General features: G+C 43.3%; 3 protein-coding genes across 5 annotated transcripts in view; 2 read left to right on the top strand and 1 right to left on the bottom strand.

The window, feature by feature from the left end:
• Positions 1-2,725: 2,725 nt before the first annotated feature.
• On the bottom strand, positions 2,726-7,479 carry LRRC57 (leucine rich repeat containing 57). 2 transcript variants are annotated; one of them, XM_058665995.1, is made up of 6 exons: positions 7,389-7,479; positions 7,011-7,138; positions 6,789-6,927; positions 5,960-6,228; positions 4,018-4,203; positions 2,726-3,660 (listed from the first exon to the last, which is right to left on the bottom strand). In XM_058665995.1, the coding sequence occupies exons 1-6, from the start codon at positions 7,477-7,479 to the stop codon at positions 3,619-3,621; spliced, it is 855 nt and encodes a 284-aa protein (XP_058521978.1). In that variant the 3' UTR covers positions 2,726-3,618. The 2 variants fall into 2 exon arrangements, with proteins under 2 accessions (XP_058521978.1, XP_058521977.1); XM_058665994.1 differs by having other exon boundaries at positions 7,011-7,440.
• HAUS2 (HAUS augmin like complex subunit 2) lies at positions 7,392-20,572 on the top strand. The gene is made up of 6 exons (XM_012929391.2): positions 7,392-7,626; positions 10,441-10,533; positions 10,883-10,952; positions 13,704-13,836; positions 16,748-16,856; positions 19,967-20,572. Exons 1-6 carry the CDS (start codon positions 7,534-7,536, stop codon positions 20,102-20,104), a joined length of 636 nt encoding a protein of 211 aa, XP_012784845.2. The 5' UTR covers positions 7,392-7,533; the 3' UTR covers positions 20,105-20,572.
• Positions 20,573-21,799: 1,227 nt separating this feature from the next.
• The window catches only part of STARD9 (StAR related lipid transfer domain containing 9), a 98,609-nt gene continuing 97,845 nt past the window's right edge, over positions 21,800-22,563 (top strand). For both annotated transcript variants that reach the window (XM_058665981.1, XM_058665980.1), the window contains exon 1: positions 21,800-21,948. In XM_058665981.1, coding sequence (XP_058521964.1) covers positions 21,902-21,948 — 47 coding nt within the window. In that variant the 5' untranslated portion in view covers positions 21,800-21,901. The remainder of the gene's footprint in view (positions 21,949-22,563) is intronic.

Below are 22,563 nucleotides of genomic sequence, written 5' to 3'. Positions count from 1 at the left end.
TGTGTACCTGCCTTTCTAATAACAATAAAAAATTCTTAAAAAAAAATAGATGTTTACACAAGTTGCTTATCGTCTTGTCATTGTTTATAATTTCTGCCTCAAGCCTCTGTATCTATGCCGTACAGAGGAGATAAATGGCATTCTTGGAGTGTTCTCTGTTGTGTGTACTATGCTAAGTGGTGTTATGGGCTTTTTCACCATATTCCAGTGGCAAATATGAAAGGTAGGAAGTATTGTCATATTTACAGATGAAAGAAAATTGCTTAAGTTGATAAAGTATTCAAATGGATCTCACTTCCCAGCCCTTGATCATACTCAGTACACTACACTGACTTCCACAGCAAACTCTTTTTTTTAAACATATTTTTATTGCATTTCATTTTTTAAAATTAATTACATTGCATTATGTGGTACATTTTTTATGCACTGGGATTCCCCCTGCCCCTCCCCACACCCTCCCCCCACGGTGGATTGCTCCACCTTGTTGCATTTCCATAGTTCAAATTCAGTTGAGATTCTTTCATTGGAGGTATTTACCAAGCATGAAGTCCAGCATCTTATTGTCCTGGTAAGTTCAATTGTTTCTTGGTGAGACCATCTCTGGTCTGAAGGCAGAGCCGGCAGAGTATCATCCCAATCAGTTAAAATCCCCAACATAATATTTCCAACCATTTACAACATTGTGGCATTAATTGACATGGTATTGATTAACCAATATGCTAATAGGAAAATGCAGGTTCTCAACCACAACCTGTGACTTCTTCATAGACCTTTCAATTTTGGTTTACATTCAACCGTGTTCTATACACCTTAAAATGGCTTAGATTGCTATTCAGCTGTCTCATGCCTATTTTAATTTTAGTATTTAGCAGTTTATAGCATTGAAGCACATTTTCGCTGAACCTGGCTGTTTTTCGGGTGGTCTAACGCTATAATTCTAACAGGATATATGTCAACACTTTAGGTGAGCATGTTTAGGAGGGTTGTGCAGAGAAATCTTCCATACTCCAGTGAGGAGTAACTAATCTTTGTGTCCCACCCAGTGAGTTATAAGTGCATCCCCTGACCGTATCCTGTCTGTTTCTAAGCTTTCCTTGTTGTTCTGTGTCTATTCTAGTTTTGTTTATAAGGGTTTTTTTTTGTCTTGTTTTTGTTTTCTGTTGCAGACAGAAAAATTTATTTGCGATGGGACCAGGTTAATGGGAGAGAAAGGGAAGGGGAAAGCACCTCCAGGAGGTTGGGTGCCTCTCGAAAGGGGCAGGGAGAGAGACGCTGCCAAACTCTTTAAGTTTTTATAGACTTAGGGCTGATGCTAAACTTGAATCTGGATCTCCAGACCACAAGTCAGTCTGCTTTGCTAGCCCCTGGTTAAGTCTAAACTATTCTCTGTAACTTTGGAGATGTTTTGAGCCTGTGCGCTTAAGTCATTCAGTCTAACATGAGAGAGAACTATGAAGGTGCTCTAGGAACAGATGGGCAAGCAGTTAATTTGGCTTAGGGAAATGAGCTTAGACACAGAGAAGCGGCACGTTAGAGAGGGCATTGCTGACTAACCTTGGGGAATACAAAAAGTCCATGAAGATGTGCATAGTGAAAAAACTACGGATTTCAAAATGTTTTGCTCCAAACTTTATCTTCTGATTTCATTTTCCATGAAATTTTTGAAGTACCTTCCCCCCCCCCAGGTTTATTTTTACTGGAAAGACAGATTTACACAGGGAAGGAGAAACAATCTTTCATCCGCTGGTTCACTCCTCAAATGGTTGTGATGGCCAGAGCTGAGCTTCTCTGAAGCCAGGAGCTAGGAGCCTTTTCTGGGTCTCCTATGTGGGTGCCAGGTCTTATGGCTTTGGACCATCCTTTGGTGCCTTACAGGCAAGAAGCAAGGAGAGGATGGGAAGTAGGACAACTGGGACTACAACTGGCTCCCATATTGGGTGTTAGTGCTTACAGCTGGAAGATTAGCCAGTTGAGCTATTGTGTCAGCGCCTAAAGTACTTACAGATTAAAGAGGAGGTGTTATGCTCTCAACTTCCTGGCTAAGCTAGGTTTAACCATTATTGAGAACTGTCAATAATGATTAATAATAGCTCCTTGACTAAGATAAAAGAGCAGAAAGTCACCAGAGTTATCTTTCTAAATGTTCTTGTCAGATGATCTTACGTGTACCTTGGTACTCTCAGAGTCTAAGAAAGCAAGATTCCACTACTGTGTAGTGTTTTATCATCAGTCACATGAAGGCAATTTACTGCTTGTCTAACCTGAACAAGAATTTTTTTTTTAAGATTTATTCATTTTATTACAGCCAGATATACACAGAGGAGGAGAGACAGAGAGGAAGATCTTCCATCCGATGATTCACTCCCCAAGTGAGCCGCAACGGGCTGATGCGTGCCGATCCGAAGCCAGGAACCAGGAACCTCTTCCGGGTCTCCCACGCGGGTGCAGTGTCCAAATGCATTGGGCTGTCCTCGACTGCTTTCCCAGGCCACAAGCAGGGAGCTGGATGGGAAGTGGAGCTGCCGGGATTAGAACCGGTATGCATATGGGATCCCAGCACATTCAAGGCGAGGACTTTAGCTGCTAGGCCATGCCGCTGGGCCCCTGAACAAGAATTTGAAACACACCTTTTTAGTCAGTCTTCTTTCAAAGAAACAAAGGGCCATATTCAGGTCAAGTTCCTGTTCTCTTCCTTTAGTGGATAAACAGTGCATTCAGCCAAAGGTCATTAAAAATTCTTTATTTTAGCATATTCTCTCATTCAGAGAACACACTTGATAAACACATAGTTTTAAAATTAAATATTATAGCAATGGTTTCTTGATAGACAATTTGATTAGCAGAGTTATAAATACAAAAAGGGAAAACATTACCAGAAATAAGACATTATTTCTACCAAAGCTTCAGGAAAATCTTGATTATTAAAATCCCTTTTATCTTACAAGTGTTGCATATATGGAATTTTAGCTCTTCAGAGCCCTCTACCGATAAGGCACCTGCAATAGTCAAGAATTTGCTACTGCAGCCTTGGGGAACATCTTAGCATTATGTTGGAGCTTCTCTGATAAAGCACAGTTTTGTTCAACATACAGTCATATGTGTTTACATCCTAAGTTCATAGTATAAACACTGCAATTGAAATGAAGGGCTGTAATAAAATCATAAATTCCTAGATTAAGCATAACAGTCTCAAAAATTATTTGAATTTCATAAAATCTGAAGTGTTAACACAGGTGGAATGACAGACTGACTTTATGAAAGCTCACATATTGAAACTAAATTAAATTCAATCTGTGGTATGGAGCTGTTCTGTTACCAAGCAGCACCCCCCTCACCATATAAATAGCAACTAGCTTAGCTACTGGTCTCATAAAGCCAAACTACTGGTGGCTTTGCTATCCATGCCAAAACGGAGAACTCTTCCTGTCTCTTCATTCCTTTTCCTTTGGCTTACTTGGGACAAGCCCTGAAAAGGATAAGGATCATCGAGTGAAACAATCTCCTGGAGTGTTGTCTCCTTCCTGCAGATCCGCCTGATAACAATGGGAGCCTCGGATTCAGCCAGATTCTTGGGTTCCCCATCAGTGTCCTGTGAGATGTCCATGATTCTGGAGAATATCATGCAAACTTCTTCTTTGTGGCTGTGAACCTCTCCATGTACTGAAAATGGGGAAAGAAGAATAGACATGGTGTGTTTTGTAATGAGCAAATAGAAGATGAACTCTGCTTTTTGATTTTTATTGGAAGTGGTTCATTTCTTACAAAATTTACCTATTCAAAATGCAAATTTAAAACACAGATTTTAGAATTTTATTTTGGCAGTAAAACAAGACAAAGATGTTTTACAAGATGCCATCTATACAAAAAAAATTGTCTTGGCACAAGACAACTTGGCTGCTTTGCAAACAGAGAAACTCAGATCCCATTGACAACAGCTCTAACATTCATGTGGGTTATTTCTGCCACTGTTTTCTCTGGGGCTATGACTACAAATGGCAGCCATACATGAGGACATACCTTATCATAGCCTTCCAGTTCTCGAAGTTTCTTTATTTCAAAAAGATTGCCTTCCACAGCCAGCAGACAGATCTGGGAGTCACTGAGGATGCTTTGTGGAAGCATGCTGAGCTCCAGACAGTTCTCTTCCAGGCGAAGAACTTTGAGACGTGGACAGCAAGATATTTTCACTGAGATCTGAGATATCTGTGTTGAATATTCACAGCCAAAGAATAATAGGAGAAAGCATAATTATAATGATTATGATTTAAACAAACATAAGCAAAATTTTATCTTGATGATTTGTCTTTGTTCTCCTTTTAACCACCTCCATTTTCTCACAGCCTACTCAATACAGAGGTCTGTTACATAGCTTCTGTTACTGCCTTTCCACTTTAAAAACATTTTGAAGGTCACTATTTTTCAGAAACAAAATTTTCAGATAATAAAGCGCTGTATGTTCTTCGTGGAAATGCTGAGAATCACATTAGGTTAAAGAAAAGTCTACCTATTATCCTTCACGTAGCCATAGCCACCATCAATATTTTGGTGTATTTTCTTGTCAATCTTTTGTAGATAATGACGACAGTACTGCCAGAGTCAAAGATCAATCCTTGCTGCATTTTAGTAAAGCACTCATCCTTTCTTTGAAATGTTCTCTGCATAAGTGCTTGGTTTTTTTTCCCCCCTATATTTTGAATTATCTGATTTTTGGCTTCTCTTCACGCAGTAATCCCTATTGCTTTGATATATCTTCTTTGTCACCTTTCTCTTAGGAATCTAATTTATTCTTGAAGCCATTCCTTCTGTTACGACAACAAAATCTTGGTCTACATTCTTATTCACTCATCTTTATTCCATTCTATATCTTCAACTTTTAATAAAGCATTTCCACTGATGTGATCCACCATAATCAATTCAGCATCTCTAGTCTCATTAGCACCACCCCTTCTTTGTCTTCAGGTCCAATACCAACCAAATTGTCTGATTCTCACCTCTTCTAATCTTTGTTTCAAGTTACCAAAATCTGTTGACTCTCAGACCATCAATTGGGAACTTAATAGAAATATACATACCTCATTCCAGGCCTACTGAGTGGAAAACAGGATGAAGAGCTAGCGACCTCTAAACAAGTTAAGTTTTCCTGATTATTCTCATGCACAATAAAGTGAGAACCACTGACTTAGGCACGAGCAAGGTGAGTATGTAGTTAAGTCCTAATATGTTACTTAACTGATTTAAAACTTTTTTTCTCCAAAAATATATAATTTTGACTTTAAGGAAGAGATGAGGCCAGTCTCCTTAAAGACTGACTCTCATGTAAATTCATTATAATCTAGAGTAGTAATAACCACATGTGGCTAGTAGCTACTGTGCTAGATAGACCCCTGCAGAACCAGAAGCACAGATGGTAGGAAAACTAAAGGTCACACAATCTCTCAGTGTTCACTGCTTCACCATTTGAGCCTTATGCCTGAACTGGGGATTATTTCCCCAGACAGAGAAGTAACAGCCAGAAAGTTACCAAAGCAATGCAAACAATTCAAATACAATTAAAGGTAAGAAAGAAATGGGCTACCTCCAGAAAGCCTGTCGCTTAAGAAAGCACTAACATAGCACATTTAACATAAAAATCCCAGAGTAATCTCTGATGCCTCACTCTCAAGCTTTGTACACTCAAGCCTCACTTCCCTTCTATATTCCTGATGTTGCTCCTTGTTTGATAGACAAGGGCATATTTGAAGTATTACAAGATGTTAAAGTAATTTGACTTTGGAAATTGTCTCGCCCTCCCCCAATACAATAGACCCTCCTACTACAGCAATACCTCGTGTCCTAAACTAACTGCATGGCACTTTGAGCTTTGAAATTAGTTCAGCCTATAGAATACACCTCTCACCTAGTCTCTACCAGGGACCACAAACACAGTGTATATTGTGGAGAAAAACCTTAAGTTCTAAACCTGGTTCTGGTTGAGATTGAGTTCGATGACTTGCAGCTCTCCCACGATGTCAGGTATACTCCGAATCCGGTTTTTAGAGAGATCCACTACATCGAGGTGCCGAAGGCTGCAAAGTTGAGGTGGTAGGATTCCCAGTTGGTTCCCAGAGAGGCTCAGGGTCTTGAGGGCAGAGAGTTGCCCAAAGGTGGGCGGCAGCTCTTTCAGGTGATTGTTGTTGAGGCTTAGTGTCTCAAGTTTTTTCAGATTGCATAACTCTTCAGGCAGAACAGCTGGCAAAGGAAAAACAGTGAAAAACCTCAATCTGATGGAGTTGAAAATCACCTGTGATGAAGTGCACAAGGACTACATGATATGTGGCAGCCTGTTTTGCCTCCTGCTAATACGTGGAGGACTTCACCTATGCCATTTTCAGGGCCTGTATTTTGCCAACAGGGTCTTCAGGCGAGGATGCCATCCAAAGGGAGGAGCGTATTTAGGTGCAGGGAGGGCTCCTGTTGTAAAGGGCCGCTGGCACAGACGAATAGCGATTTTTTTTGACATGGAAGATCCTCCCCCATTGCACTCCATTCCTCCCCCTTCCCAAATGTGAGGCAGCTCAGTTTACATCACATGCTCGTGTTCTTTTCTTCCATGTCCAAATTAACCCTGTAACAATCATCGTGCCGCCCAAGGAGGCATCCCAAGAGGGAGAAGGCTTCAGGAAGCCTGACATCACTCCTCTGGAGCCCTCCGAATGGTATCATAATAAAACATCAATTTGGGGAAGAGAAAACCACCCTTTGTCAAGGCTGATCACCAGCGAGAAGCTTCCCAGGCGTCAAAGTCATACTCAGTTTGTTGTTGTTCAGGGTGAGGCTCTTCAGCAGGGAGAACTTCCCCATCAGTGGCGGTGGCAGGCTCTCGATCTTGTTGTTGGACAAATCGATGGTCCTGAGATTGCTCGTCAGCTTCTGCAACTCCGCCGGGAACTGCAGAAAGGAGTTCATGGCGTGGAGAGGCCCTGCCCGACTAGCTTCGCCGCCCCAGCCGTCCCTCTCCCTCCCCGTCTCACCTCGGTCAGCCCACGGTCCTTCAGCTGAAAAACACCGGTTTTCTGCGCCGTTTCCACATGAGCGCGGAGGGCACTGTTCCCCATCCTGGCGCAGCCGAAGCTCACGTTCCTGCAGGAGGGGAAGCCAGCTGTCACTGACCCCGTCAGCCTCCCGTTTTGGGGTTTCCTGCCCTAGCTGTCACTTGGTGCGGCTCCCTGGATCCTGGGGATTCCAGCCTAAGACCGGCAAGGAAGACCGGGAAGGACAGACACCCGGACCACCAATGCCCTGGCTGCTTTTGCAGCTGTGCGGAGGTCAGGAGCCCTTGGGAGCCTCTAGAGGCGCGGAGAACCTTTGGAGGACAGGACTCGCCTCCTACTTGAGTAAAGCACCGGGACGACTCCACAGGGGAAAAGCCGGAGAGACCCGAGCAGGTCTGAGATGCTCTCCCCGGGCTTCCGCCCGGGCGGGAACGCCCCGTGACGTCATCGAGCGGCGCTGCGCGTCGGCTCTCAGCGCCCGCCCGGGAGGCGCATCGGAACCATGGCTGCCGCCGGCTCGTGGGATTCAGCGTCGGAGCCCAGCGCCGCGGGCCTGCTCCTGAACCACTTGGTCGCCTCAGGAATCGTCACGGAGGTGCGTGGGGCTGTTCACGGCGTCACCAAAAGGGAGCCGACGGTGGCGACAGCAGGCAGTTGTGAGGTGGTGAGGGTGCCAGTTGGGGGCCGTAGTGGAGGAAGAGGCGCGGAGAACCGCTCGCTCACTCACCACGCTCAGGCCGTTCGGCCAGTGGGTTGCTTGAAAGCGGGGTATTTGAATGTGTGCAGTGGTCTGAGAAGCAAATGAATACAGACTGATGAGTAGGAGATAAAACTGTTCCCCCCCCCTTTTTTAAAGTAATTAATCTAGTGACAGCGCCTTCCGGTGCAGTGTGAGGACGGCTTGATTTCGTAGTAAAGAGAGATTAGCTCAGAGGATGGTAGTTTGAGCAGAGCATGATCCCAGGGGTGGAGCCCTCGAAGGAGCGGGTGAATTGGGAGGGCAGAAGTGATGGAAGGGAGGTGGGGGTGGGATCGAGGCCCTTGAGATTGGGAGAGAAGAATTTTGACTTGAAGAGAAAGTTGAGCAATTTTGCTGGAAAAGGAGATGGAGAAAAAGCTGGCAACCTGTATGGCAGCAGAAATCAGCCCAAGTATGATGGGAGATTTATGGAAAAAAATATGCAGGATTTTTGCACTTCAAAGAGTCAGTAGAAACGGCTGAGGTGTTTTTTAAACTGAGAAACTTAATACTTGGGGTCTGTGTTATGGCATCGCAGATAAAGCTGCCTGCCACTGCCTCATTCTTGTGGGTGCTGGTTAGTTTCTTGGCTGCTCCACTGGCAATTCAGCCCCCTGCTAATGATTTGAGGAAGAATTGTCAGGGCTTTGGGCATCTGCCACTTCACGAGAGCCTTGGAAGAAGCTCCTGGCTTGAACCTGGTGGAGCCCTGGCCTGGAACCTGGTTGCAGCAGTGATGGTTCGGTTACCTGAATTCCTACCGCTCCCGTGGAGACTTGGATGGCATTCTCAGCCTGCGGCTTCAACCTTGGCCCTGCCCAAGTCATCGTGGGCATTGGTGAAGTGATGCGGAAGCTGGAAACTTTGTTTCTCTGCCTCTCAAATAAGTAAAACTTAGTAAATAAGTGTCTTTCCCCCTTAATCTGCCATGAGCTTTTTGGATGTGGTGATTTTATGTCATTCATCCTTGTATGTTCCATTACCTAACCTGACAAATGTTCGTAAAATTGATCACTATGGGTCAGCAAACTTTTACCATAAAGGACCAAGAGTAAATTTGAGACTTCACGACTGCAGCCTTTCAACTAAGCAGTTGTGGTGTAAAAGCAAGCAGGGATAGTATGTAAATAGGTATGAGAAGTTGTTTGAATGTTTATTTCCAGACCTGAAATTGGAATTTCACGTAATTGTAACACATTACAAAATACAACTTTTCTTTGATGAATCACATTTGAAAATATGAGAAACATTTTCAGCTCGTGGGCTGTACAGAAACAGGCAGTGAGTTACATTTAGTTCATGGGCAGTTTCCCAGTCCTGGGCTTGTTTGATCTCTGTAAGTTTTTCGTTATGCCAAGACTCTAGAAAAAAGCAGGATGTGGAAGTAAAGGTTGATGTTAAGGGATAGATAAGATATTGTTGTATTATGAGGCAAACTGCAACTTAAGTGTAACAGATCAATAGAAAAAAAAGTGTAAAAAAAGAAGCGTTAGCTTTTTAAGAGTGATAACTGCCTAGACAAAAACATTCCTTTTTTGTTTTGATTTGTTTCTTCTGAGACTACTTGTTTATTTATGTGAAAGGCAGAGGAACACAGTTTCCTTTTGCTGGTTCACTTCCCAAATGGCTACAACAGCCGGAGCTAGAACACCTGAAGCCTGGAACCTGAATCTCCATCTAGGTCTTCCACAGGGCCCAAGCATTTGGGCCATCTTCTCCTGCCTTCACAAGCACATTAGCAGGGTGTGGATTGGAAGCAGAGCAACTAGGGCTTGAACCAGCACCCATATGTGATAGGACCATTACAGGTGGCAGCTTCACGTACTGCCACAACACCAACCCCAAACATTCATTTAACAGAGTAGAAATGTGAACAAACTATATGAATGACTTGTAACCAGTTGAGGTTATTTAGTTACTCAGGCAAGTGATTCTGTGGAGGAGAATTAGATTTAACCCCTGAGAGGTTTTAAAAAAAAATTGCTTTTGCTATGACTTTACCTGAGTCGTTTGAAATGGTCTGGGTTGAGCATCCCAAGATTCTCAGCCTTGGAATCCCTTGAGCAGCTATTAGTAATGCAGATTAATTATGTAGGTACTCTAAGAAATCATGCAAAGTGGTTGTCTTGTTTGTCTTGTTTTTTAAATGTTTGGGCAAAGGATTTGAGGTAGTGAAGTTTTTAGAAACAGGGGATATGGGCCTGGCACAGTAACCTAGCAGCTGAGGTTCTCACATTGTACACCGGGGATCCCATGTGGGTATCAATTCATGTCCCGGTGGACCCTCATCCTGTCTGGCTCCCTGCTTATGGGCTGGGAAGGCAGTCAAGGATGGCTTGAAGACTTGGAAACCTGCACCAATGTAAGGGACATGGAGGAAGCCCCTGGCTCCTAGCTGCGGATTGGCACGACTCCGGCTGTTGTGGCCACTTGGGCAGTGGATCAGTGGATGGAAGATCTTCTGTCTCTCCTCCTCCCTGTATATCTGACTTTCCAATAAAAATAAAATAAGTCTTTAAAAACAACAACAAGTAATACATGTTGCTTCTGTCTGTGTACTTCATGCTGGGCACATACATTTTCATAGTAGATACATGAGCATGCTGTTATATTGTATGCAGAAATTATGGTCACATTTTACTGCTCATTCTGTTCATTTACCACCTGCAGGAGATGTTAAACATATCTAAGAAAACAGACCCTTGCTTTGTGAACTTCTCTAGACTACAGAAGATCACAAATCTTCAAGCTGAAATCTACCAGGTAAATCATGTTGATCTTTTCATTTTCTACTTCTGATACAGAAAAACAAAACAAAACAAACAAACAAAAACACAACCCACCTTGTTTAGTTCAAACAGCAAATTTCTTCCATTTAGAACTGTTTAGAATAAACCTGGGTCGGTTTTTGCTTGTAACAGTCGTAACAGCAGCAGGACGAAAAGAATACCAAAATGGAGAGCTTTTGTAAAGCCTGGACACTTCAAACAAATCATCCTCATGTCTCACTTAAGGAATGTTTTCTTAGTAGCTGTTATATATAAAAAAATCGAAGCCTTTACTTTAAGAATATTTTATGAGTGAATCAATGTTGCTTTTGTTCCTAATGTAGAAAAACTTGGAAATTGAACTATTAGAATTAGAAAAAGATACAGCAGATATTGTTCATCCTTCATTTTTGGGTAAGTAGCTTGATTAACAATGTTATCATTGAAAAATTTTTTTTAAAGATTTATTTATTTTATTGCAAAGTCAGATATACAGAGAGGAGGAGAGACAGAGAGGAAGATCCTCCGTCCGATGTCTCACCCCCCAAGTGAGCTGCAACGGCTGGTGCTGCGCTGATCTGAAGCCAGGAACCAGGAACCTCCTCCGGGTCTCCCACGCGGGTGCATTGTCCCAAGGCTTTGGGCCGTCCTCGACTGCTTTCCCAGGCCACAAGCAGGGAGCTGGATGGGAAGTGGAGCTGCCGGGATTAGAACCGGCGCCTATATGGGATCCCGGGGTGTTCAAGGCAAGGACTTTAGCCACTAGTCCACGCCGCTGGGCCCGGAATTTTTTTTTTTTTTTTTTTTTTTTTTAAGGTTTATTTATTTTTATTGGAAGGTCAGATCTAGACAGAAAGATGTCTTTGCTGGTTCACTCCCCAGGTGGCCACAAAGACCAGAGCTGAGCTGATCCAAAACCAGGAGCTTCTTCTGGGTCTTCCACGTGGATGCAGAGTTCCAAGGCTTTGGGTCATCCTCTACTGCTTTCGCAGGCCAGAATCAGGGAGCCAGATGGGAAGTGGGGCAGCCGGTACACAAACCAGCTCTTGCAACGCGAGGACTTAATCATTGGAATTTTTAGCATTTTGTTTTAGATTGTGTAAATGAATACCAGGTAGAAAAATTATGATATACCATAGTGTTTCCAAGTATTGTCCTAAATATAGCAAACTATTTTTTTAATCCTCATTAGAAGTACTGTTGACTTAACTGCTGCAAATAACATGAGAGAGAAACCAAGCTGACTCCTTAGTCAAAAGAATTTGAGAGACAAAGGGACAAGACAACTAAAGCATTGTATGATCTTGAATTGAATATTTGATCAGAAACATTTTTTTTTGTTTTAAGATCTGTTTATTTGAAAGGCAGAGTTACTCGTCGATACAGAGACAACTTTCATGTTGGTTCTCTCCCCAGTTGGCTACAACTGCCAGTGCTGGACCAGATTGAAACCAGAAGCTTCTCCTAAGTCTCCCATGTGGGTACCAGGGCTCAAGGACTTTGGCCATCTTTCACTGCTTTCCAAGGCACATTAACAGAAGTGGAACAGCTAGGACTTGAACTGGTGCCCATATGGGATGCTGGAATTGCAGACCATAGATTAACTCATTATACCATGATTCCAATCTCAGAAAAAAATTGTTATTGCTATAAAATACACATTGGGTGATGCTATATTGGTAGTATTATGTTGATATTAAATGTTTAATTTATTAATGTAGTGTTGTATGAAATACTCCTATTCTTGGGAAATATATTTTGAAGTTTTAGGAATAGGAACTCATGCTGTCTGCAGTTTGCTGTCAAATGAGTCCTGTAGAGAGCTAAAGTTATGTTTGCGTGCTTGTGAAGAGAAAAATAGAATATAGCCAAATGTCAACAGTTACTGAGTCTTGGTAAAGTCTATATGGGAACTTTCTTGAAACTTTTGTTAGCTAGAATATTTTGGTAGCCACTAACTGGCTTCTGGAGAAAATGCTGAGATAATCAGAAATAGCTGGTCCTGGCACGATGACCTAAGCAGCTAAAGTCCTCGCCTTAAACACTCTGGGATCCCATGTGTGCGCCAGTTCTGATCCTGGCAGCCCCACTTCCTATCCAGCTCCCTGCTTGTGGCCTGGGAAAGCAGTCGAGGATGGCCCAAGGCTTTGGAACCCTGTACCCGTGTGGGACACCCCGTGGAAGCTCCTGGCTCCTGGCTCTGGATTGTTGCAGCTCTGACCGTTGCGGTCACTTGGGGAGTGAATCATCTGATGGAAGATCTTCCTCTCTGTCTTTCCTCATCTCTGTATATCTGACTTTCCAATAAAAATAAAATAAACGTTTTTTGAAAAAATCGGAAATAGCTTGTACAATGACTGTTTTACCATGTGCCCATGTAAAATATCAGGCAAGGGAAAGAAATTTTAAATGAAGAAAATGACTCTAGCTGTGCAAACTGAGTAAGAAGAGGTAGACTTAAGAAACGTGATTGGGGCTGGTGCTGTGGCTCAGCCTATGGTGCCAGCATCCCATATGGGTGCTGGTTCAGGTACGGGCTGTGATGCAGCTCCCCAGCTGTGGCCTGGGAAAGCAGCAGAGGATGACTCAGTTCCTTGAGCCCTTGCACCCACATGGGAGACCCACATTAATTTCCTGGCTCCTTCCTTCAGATTGGCTTAGTGCTAGCTGTTGTGGCCATTTGTGATGAATGGAAGATATTTCTCTGTCTCTATAAATGTGCATCTCAAATAAAGAATAAATCTTAAAAAAGGAATAACTTTAAAAATTGAAAAAAGTTAACATTAGATGTGATTGCCAATATGAGAAATAATAGAAAGTAGTTGAAAATGAAATTAGTATTGCTATCAAAATAGCAAAGGGAGGGAAATGGTGAGATTAAGGATTCTTTTTTTCCTTAAGTTTGAGAAGCATGAAAACAGAAGGACGGAGCTCGCATCCAATGTTTCCCTTCAGAATGCTGACAGTGGCTGAGACCAGACTGGCCCAAGCTGGGAGCTGGCAGTTCAGTGCAGATCTCCCATGTGGGTGGCAGGATCCAATTATTTAAGCCATCAGTGCACTCAACCCACACAGACATTGATAGTCTCCAAGTAAAGCATAAACTATTCGTGATTCCAAGCTTGTTCTGTTGCTAACTGTAATTACTGTTTCTGGTTTGTGTAGCTGAGAAGTGTCACTCTCTGCAAAGCATGAATAATCATTTGGAAGCAGTACTAAAAGAGAAGAGATCTCTAAGGCAAAGACTGTTGAAACCCATGTGCCAGGAAAACTTACCTATTGAAGCTGTTTACCACAGGTTAGACTGAAAAGTAGAAAGTAACAGTTGCCCATGTTTTCTGAGGGGAGTCTGTGCTTAGATTGGCAGTTACTTTGTAACATAATTCTTTTTTTTTTTTTTTAAAGATTTATTCATTTTCTTACAGCCAGATATACACAGAGGAGGAGAGACAGAGAGGAAGATCTTCCATCAGATGATTCACTCCCCAAGTGAGCTGCAATGGCCGGTGCTGCGCCAATCCGAAGCTGGGAACCAGAAACCTCTTCCGGGTCTCCCACATGGGTGCAGTGTCCCAATGAATTGGGCCATCCTCGACTGCTTTCCCAGGCCACAAGCAGGGAGCTGGATGGGAAGTGGAGCTGCCGGGATTAGAACCGGCGCCCATATGGGATCCCGGGGCTTTCAAGGCGAGGACTTAAGCCGCTAGGCCACGCCGCCGGGCCCTGTAACATAATTCTTGACACACAGTAGTGGTTGTTTTTATTAACATTATAAATCTTAGTATGCATGAAATTAGAAAGAAAATCCTTTGCTTTTGAAGGATTATAGCTGTGATGAAAAGGGATTTCATTTTGTCCATTATATTTTGGAAATTCTAAGTTACCACTTTGGTGAAAGAAATTAGGTGTATGACATAGCTACATGTAAAAATAATTTTTCATTATGTATGGACTTTTTTGTGAGGTAGATGTATTGAATTAATGTTATATATATGTTATATATAAATAATATAAATAGGTTTTATTGGAAGTATTTAAGAGACAAGTGAAAACAATGTCAACTAAGAAAAAAACTTATTCTAGTTTCATCTTTACTGTCTGTATGTTTTAAAGACTTGGGCAATTTTTTTTGCCTCAGTTTTCCAGTCTATAGAAAGTGGATCCTGCCACCTCAAGATTTATTTGCTTATTTTGACAGAGTTATACAGAAAAGGTGAGGCATAGAGAGATCTTTCATTCACTCTTTTACTCCCCAGATGGCCACAATGGCCAGAATTAAGCCAAAGCCATAAGCCAGGAAATTCATCCAGGAGGTCTCCCATGTGGGTGGCAGGGCTCCAGACACTTGGGCCATCTTCTGCTTTTCCCAAACCATTAGCAGGGAACTGGATTGAAAGTGGAACAGCGTACCTGGTGGGATAGCCTAGTGGCTAAATCCTCACCTTTGATGTGCTGAGATCCCAGTTTGTGTGGGTGCCAGTTTGTGTCCTAGCTGCTCCATTTCTCAGCCAGCTCCCTGCTGTGGCCTGGAAAGGCAGGAGAGGACGGCCCAAAGCCTTGACCATGAACCCACATGGGAGACCCAGAAGAAGCTTTTGGTTCTTGGCTTCGGATCAGCTCAGCTCTGGCCATTGTGGCCACTTGATGAGTGAACCAGCAGATGGAAAATCTTCTCTCTGAATGTCCTTTTCTCTGTATATCTGCCTTTCCAATGAAAAGATAAATCTTTGAAAAAAAAAGTGAAGCAGCTGGAACACAACCAGCACCCATGTGGGATGCCAGCATGGCAGGTGATGCCTCTACTCACTGCACCACAATGTCAGTCCCTAATCAGAACCTTTTACTGCTGTCTTCCTCATAGGCTTATTTCATATATCAAATTGAAGATGTAGCAAACTGTTAATAACAAATGCAAATGATGAACAAGAAGTAGTCAGGCATCTGATTGCTGACTTTCTTCACCACGGCTTCAAATCAATATTTGTCCCTGAGCAAATCAGTATTTGCTTAAATGTTAGATTTTTGTTTTGTTTTGCAGTAAGATAATATAGTATCTCTATTTTTGTGGCTGTATTCAGTGTATTGCCACTAATATATGTAAATCAAGACATTAATTTATTTTAATTAGTTAACGTAAATTAATGCATTAATACATATGTGTAAATATCTGGTAAATATACTACATCAAATATTTAGTAATTTGATTTGAAAGCATTTTGGAAATTCAAAGATGTGGCATTGTGTATAGTTTATTTTCATTAAATGCATTGTTTTCACTGAGGATTAATAAATTGACATGGAATATGGGTTTGTCTAGGAAAATATTTTTAGAACAAAAATTTATTTGCTTATTTGAAAGGCAGAATGATAGAAGGAGAATAAGATCCTTTTCTACTGGTTTACTCACCAAATGGCCTATTCAAATAGCTGAAGCTGGGCCAGGCCATAGTCAGGAGCCTGGAATTTAGTCTGTCATTTTTGTGGCAGGGGCCGAGTTTCGTGGGCCATCCTCTGCTGCTTTCCCAGGTGCTGGATCAGCGAGTGAGATCTATAATGGAGCAGCTGGGATTCAAATCAGCACTCACTCTGATATGGAATGCTGTTGTCCCAAGCAATGGCTCAACTTGCTGTACCACAACACTGGTCCTGAAATACTTTTTTTTTGTTTTATCACCATTGGGAGTTGCATAACAATGGATGCATTCAGATATGATCAGTGTTGTCTCTGTTTTTCTGTTTGGGTGACAAATTTTTTTTTAAATGTATGTGGATGGGACCAGTGTTATAGCCTAGCTGGTTAGCTGCTGCATGTGACATCAGCATCCCATTTTAGTGCCAGGTGACTGTCCAGGCTAGCTCCATGTTAATGCACCTGAGAAAGCAACAGTCTGGCCGAGTGCTTGGATCCTATACAACACCCAGGTGAAATTGCGGGTTTCTGGCTTTGGCCTGGCTGAATTGCTGCTGTCACAGGCATTTTGGGGAGTGAGTCCGCAGACAAAATATTTTTCCTTGTCTGACTCTGTTTTCAAATGAATAAATTCTTTAAAAAAAAAAGTGAAAGAGGACTAATTAAAAATTGTAGACATTTTCTATAAATACAGGAAGGTATTATTGGCTCATTAGGTCTTTAATTCAAAGCTTAATTAAAGGAAGGAACCCAAAACAATTAAACTAAAAAAGAATTGAATTTTTTTTCCTCCTTTCAGGTCCATGGTACATTTGATGGAGTTAGCTGTGACTTTCATTGAGAAACTAGAAACCCATATTGAAACAATTAGAAATATCCCTCATGTGGATGCAAATCTAAAGAAAATGGTAAGTTTTTTTTTTTTTAAAGATTTATTTATTTTTATTGCAAAGTCAGATATACAGAGAGAGGAGGAGAGACAGAGAGGAAGATCTTCCATCCGATGGTTCACTCCCCAAGTGAGCCGCAATGGGCCGATGCGCGCCGATCCGAAGCTGGGAACCAGGAACCTCTTCTGGGTCTCCCACGCGGGTGCAGTGTCCCAATGCATTGGGCCGTCCTCGACTGCTTTCCCAGGCCACAAGCAGGGAGCTGGATAGGAAGTGAGCTGCCGGGATTAGAACCGGCGCCCATATGGGATCCCGGGGCTTTCAAGGCGAGGACTTTAGCTGCTAGGCCACGCCGCCGGACCCAGAAAATGGTAAGTTTTAATACAGCTATCTTTAATTAATTATATTAGAATCTTGAATGTGTGATTTCCTTATTTAACTTTTAATGTTTGATTTTATGAACTAAGCTTTCTCCTCTGTAAATCTGACTTTCCAATAAAAAACAAATATTTAAAAAAAGATATCAATAAAAATAAACCTTAAAGACTTAGTGAAATTTAGAGATTAATTTACCTAAAACCACTATGAGAAAGGAAATGAAAGTTCAAAGAGCATAGATAGTTTGGAAGACAAGTGGTGTTCCAGTTTAGCTTATATTTAAAGCTACTGTGGTGTAGATGAGCTCAGAGCTAGTACATGGAATGTCTTTTAAATAATTTTATTTATTTATTTTTTGGAAAGTCAGATTTTACAAAGTGAAGGAGAGAGAGAGAAAGATCTTTTATCCACTGACTTGTTCCCCAAGTGGTAGCAACAGTTGGAGATGAGCTGATCCCAAACCTGTTCCTGTTCTCCCATGTTGGTGTAGAGTGCCAAGGGCTTGGGCCGTCCTTGACTGCTTTCCCAGGCCACAAGCAGGGAGCTGGATGGGAAACGAAGCAGGGAGGATTAGAACCAGCGCCCTTACGGGATCCCTGGTGTGCAATGTGAGGACTTTAGCCACTGGGATACCACGTTGGGCCCTGAAATGTCTTTAGAACATTCCAGACATTATTGTTTGAATACTGGAGAGCTATTGATGGGTCCATCTTTTTCTTTTCTTTCTTTTTTTGTGAAGGTTTATTTACTTTTTTTTTTTTTTTTTGAAAGGCATATTTACAGAGAGAAGCAGAGACAGGGAAAGATCTTCCATTTTCTGGTTCACTCCCCAAGTGGCCACAACAGCTGGAGCTGAGCTGCTGAGGAAATGGTAGCTTCTTCTTGGGCTCCCCTGTGGGTACAGGGTTCGAAGGCTTTTCGTCTAGTGGTGAATCAGAAGCGGAGCAGCCGTAATATGAACCAGCTCTTTTTTCCTTTTTTTAATTTAATGTATAATTTTGTATAGTCTGGGATTCCCCTCCTCCCCTTTTCCACTCCCTGATTGATTTTTCCCATAATGTCACAGCTCTTCATAAGGAGTTATAATTCCATCAGTCAGCTAGTTAAGTGTGCCCCGACCTATGAACCAGCTCTTGAAGGTGGAGGGGATTAGCCTGTTGAGCCTCAGCACTGGGCTCACTCGCTCTCTTTTTTGTTTTTAATGAAAGACTCAGAGAATTAACTTGATCAGGACTGTGCCTTAACCATAAGGCAAAAGTTGCATTAAGAAGTGTGCACCTTGCTGTTCAGCATTTGGACAGAGAACATCAGCATCACTTGGGAGCCTGCAAGCCTGTTGGAATCACGTAACTGCAGACTTTATTTTACCTTTGACTTACAAAATCATAGTCTGTTTTTTTAACAAGTTCTTCAGTTGATTCTTGTGTACATTGAAGATTGGTCAGCTCTCAGTTAGAACACTAGTTGGAATCGCTTCTCAGCCTTTTGGCTAAGATCAAGTATAGAACACTAGTTGGAGACATTGGAAGACCAAAGTCATTCAAATAAAAGTTTCAAACTGTAAGAATCTATATAGATTTCACTTTTTAAAAGATTAACTTTTTGAACTCGTTTTAAACTTCTAGATTGGGTGTCCTTGAGGATATGTAAGTCAAGTATAAGTAAGTCTAATAATTTAGAGGTTTTTTTTTTTTTTAAGTTAATTTATTTGAAAGGCAGAATTACAACAAGAGAAGGATGCAGAAAATTTTCATCTCTGGTTCACTCTCCAGTGGTTGCTATACCCTGCCAAAACAGGAACCTGGAACTCCACCCAGGTCTCTCATGTGGGTGGCAGGGGCCCAAGTACTTAGGCCATATTCTGCCGCTTTCCCAGAAGCAGTATAGGCAGCTGGATTGGAAATGGTACAACTGGGACTTGGACTGATGCCCACATGGGATGTTAGCATTGGGGGCCATGTCTTTTTTTTTTTTTTAATTTATTTATTTTTATTGGAAAGTCAGATTTATATATAGAGAAGAATCTTGCATCTGCTGGTTTACTTCACAAATGGCTGCAACAGCTGGAGCTGAGCTGATCCAAAGTCAGGAGCCAGGAGCCTCTTTCTGGGTCTCTTGCACAGGTGCAGGGTCCCGAGGCTTTGGGCCATCCTCAACTGTTTTCCCAGGCCACAAGCAGGGAGCTGGATGGGAAGTGGGGCAGCTGGCCACCCACATGGAATCTTGGCACATACAAGACAAGGACTTTAGCCACTAGGCTACCTACTGTGCTGTGCTGGGGGCCATATCTTTGTTGTTTATTTTTGTTGTTGTTTCTGGGAGTGAGGGGAGCCATATCTTAACCCAGTGCATCAGAATGCTGGCAAGAAGTTTGTTTTTACAAATCTTGCTTGTGTAGTAAATATTTATCATTGCTACACTTTGCTAAATTCATTTTGAGATACTGAATGTCCATCTGAATGGAGACTGCCTAAAACCTCAAATGTGGGGCTGAATGTTAAGAAGCAGGTTAGATTTGATAACATTCAGAATTATCTATACTGAGAGGATAACTGAAGACAAGGAAAGGTGAAGTCACAAAGAGGAGGTACGCATTTCAAGAAGTGGGAGAGCCCTATTTGGAGCTTTTAGGATCAGCTGGATAACGCTCATTTCTTAGCTTTTGGTATCATCCCTGTTTGAGACATAATGTTAATAAATTGATGGCAGACGTAATTGCTCCCGTTTTCCGTTTCTTTCTAATGCTACAGAGCCAGGCTTTAGCGAAGATGGATATTTTGGTGACTGAGACAGAACAACTGGCAGAGAATATCCTCAAATGGCGAGAACAACAAAGGGAAGTTTCTTTGAGTATTCCCAGAATATTATCTGAAGAAAATCATCCTTAGAAACATGACTTCATGATGCCTTCTTCACTTTTAATTTCTAATGTCCATGGCCAAACTGCTAATGCCAAGTGATCTTCAGCTTTACTTTTGCCTAGTTCCATGAAGTCATATGAAGCTGTATTTACAGGCTTTGCTGCTGACAAGATGGAAGGAGTCCTCTTTATCTTGAAGTACCAAGATTTCAGGTTCATGAGAACCAAACCAACTTTTACTTTGTTTTTCATAATTTCCATCCTGTGCTTCTGTAAAGCTACTGGAAATCAAATGTTCCTTGATGATTTAATGACCACAAGTGAATTAACCATCTCTCAGGGGCTAGGTTTTCTGTAACATCTTTTTAGAAAATAAATGTTTCTGAGTTAGACGTTTTCTTTGAGTCTGAAAATGTTTACAGTGATTATTCCTTACAGGGTCATCACCTAATGTACAGAATGAACAGCAGTAGGCACAGTCCCTTTGTTGGGGGAATGAAGCGTGTCCGCTGTGATTCCCTGGTGGAGGACCCTGCTTTTTCGCAACTTCATCCCAAGTACCTTTTCTGTTTGCTGTTTTGTTTCTTGTGTGAATCCAAGTAGCAAGCTGTTCAGCAGCCTTAGGAACGTGCAAAAAAAAAGGTTTGAGAAAAATGAAGGAAAAGGCACATTGTGGTAAAGGTTTAAAGGTTTGCATTGAGCAGTGCTATTTTCAGATGTTTGTGCACATAATGTAGTAGCATATCAACTTAGCCTGTGAAGCCAGCATCCGTATGGTCCTACATCTGCTTCCGATCCAGCTCACTCTCACTGCTGATGTACCTGGTAGGACAGTAGAAGATGACCCATGTGCTTGGGCTCCTGCTACGAGTTGCAAGACCTGGTCCAACCATAGCTGTTGCAGCTTTGTGGAGAGTGATTGATATGGAATATCTGTCTTCCTCTCTCCCCCCTTTGTAACTAACTGTACCTTTCAAATAAATAAATAATAATAATAAATGGCATGTTAATACCAATGCTTCAGGGATACACTTTGTATCAGTACTACAATGATCTCTAGCGTTAATTTGCGCCCTTGATGTTCTGTTTACCTTTAAAATGTTTTGTGTATCAGGTGCAGGCGTTTGGCTTAGCAGTTAAGATAACCTGCATTTCACAGTGCTTGAGTGTAACGGCTTTCAGCTGTGGTTTACATTTTAGCTCCTAAAATTTAACCACAGCCTTGGCCGCTGTAGTAAACAGATTGGATAAAACCAGCGAATTGTGTAAACTTTCGACATTAATCAAAACTTAACGGATATGCTTGACAATCACGGACACAGAGTTTGAAAACAAGTCATATTACGGGTTCAGTTTTGCCTTGCCTGCTGGGTTTAGGCGATTGGGCGGGAGTTGCGTGGGATGGACCGGGATGAGGCGGGGCTATCCGTCGCTTTTTAGCCAAGCAAGGTTCAGGCTTGGCCAAGGCTAAGCAGGGACCTCCCCGGGGTGGGGCCGAGCAGTAGCACCCCTTGGGGCCAGAGCGTCCCCTGGAAGCGCTTGGGGTGGGAGCGGGACAGAAGAAACATCCTCCTGCCTATCGGGTTGAGATTGGCCGGGGTCGGAAGGCACCGCCCCACTGGGCCCTGCGCGCGCCTGGGCGGGGGCATCTCGGGGGCGTGGCGAGAGGAGGACCCGGGCTGCGCGCGCGCCGCCCCGTTCCGGCTGTGGGAGCGCTCGGGCGGAGGCTCGTGGGGCAGGCGGGGCCGGCGAGAACTGGGATTGGGGCTCGGGCCCGGGATGCCGCACCTGGACTCACCTGCCGGACTCGGATTGTGGCCCAGAGATGGCGAGCGTGCAGGTGGCGGTGAGGGTCCGGCCTCTCAGCAAGAGGTGAGTCTGGGCCGAAGGCGGCGCCTTGAGCTGAGGGAGGCGTCGAATGGGCTGAGAGGAGCGCGAGCAAGCGGTTCCTCGAGAGACACGGGCGCCGGGACGTCAGACGCGAAGTGACCCGCGGGGTTCAGGGTCGGGATCCCACCCCCGCCCCAGGCCTGGCGGGACCGGGCCTCTGGTCGAGCCCTGGCGTCGTGCGCTGCGGAATAGCGGTTCCCTGTGGTGTCAGGGAAGGACTGGCGGATGCGCGTCGCTGGCGTCCTGCCGGCGGGAGTCTCGAGGCACGGGCTGGGGCTCTTCCCGCCAGGCCCTGGAGAAGAGCTAGGAGGACAGAGGGCAGTGCCCTCGCTGTGGAGAACCGAGGCAGTACAGCGTGGGCTCCTGGGTGCATCAAGATGTGGTAAAAGGCAGACGTGAGGGGAAACCGAGACTAATAGGTGTGACTTCGTCCTCTACTCTACATCTGGCCTGATGAAGGGTGGAACTAAACTAGGGATCTTCCTTCATCATCCTTAGTGCCCACTTTCTCATGCTGCACCTCTCAACCCTGGAAGGTTCCACTGGCCACGTTTAGAAATGAGGGAAGACTTTGCTGAAGGGTTTGCGTTCAAACAT

This window comes from Ochotona princeps, chromosome 6 (assembly GCF_030435755.1).
Source record: "Ochotona princeps isolate mOchPri1 chromosome 6, mOchPri1.hap1, whole genome shotgun sequence".
NCBI classification, from domain to species: domain Eukaryota; kingdom Metazoa; phylum Chordata; class Mammalia; order Lagomorpha; family Ochotonidae; genus Ochotona; species Ochotona princeps.
The sequence above is the reverse complement of the archived record's forward strand: the minus strand, read 5'-3'. Positions and strand labels throughout refer to the sequence as shown.

What these genes read in the sequence shown, in the direction of transcription:
- LRRC57 (XM_058665995.1), bottom strand. Translation starts at nt 7,479, where the DNA reads ATGACGTCACGGGGCGTTCCCGCCCGGGCGGAAGCCCGGGGAGAGCAT. An exon ending in AGGACCGTGGGCTGACCGAG is followed by an intron (nt 6,928 to 7,010) that starts GTGAGACGGGGA and finishes TCCTTTCTGCAG; the next exon opens with TTCCCGGCGGAGTTGCAGAA. An exon ending in CCTGAACAACAACAAACTGA is followed by an intron (nt 6,229 to 6,788) that starts GTATGACTTTGA and finishes TTCCTTTGCCAG; the next exon opens with CTGTTCTGCCTGAAGAGTTA.
- HAUS2 (XM_012929391.2), top strand. Translation starts at nt 7,534, where the DNA reads ATGGCTGCCGCCGGCTCGTGGGATTCAGCGTCGGAGCCCAGCGCCGCG. An exon ending in TGTTCATCCTTCATTTTTGG is followed by an intron (nt 10,953 to 13,703) that starts GTAAGTAGCTTG and finishes TGGTTTGTGTAG; the next exon opens with CTGAGAAGTGTCACTCTCTG. An exon ending in ATTGAAGCTGTTTACCACAG is followed by an intron (nt 13,837 to 16,747) that starts GTTAGACTGAAA and finishes TCCTCCTTTCAG; the next exon opens with GTCCATGGTACATTTGATGG.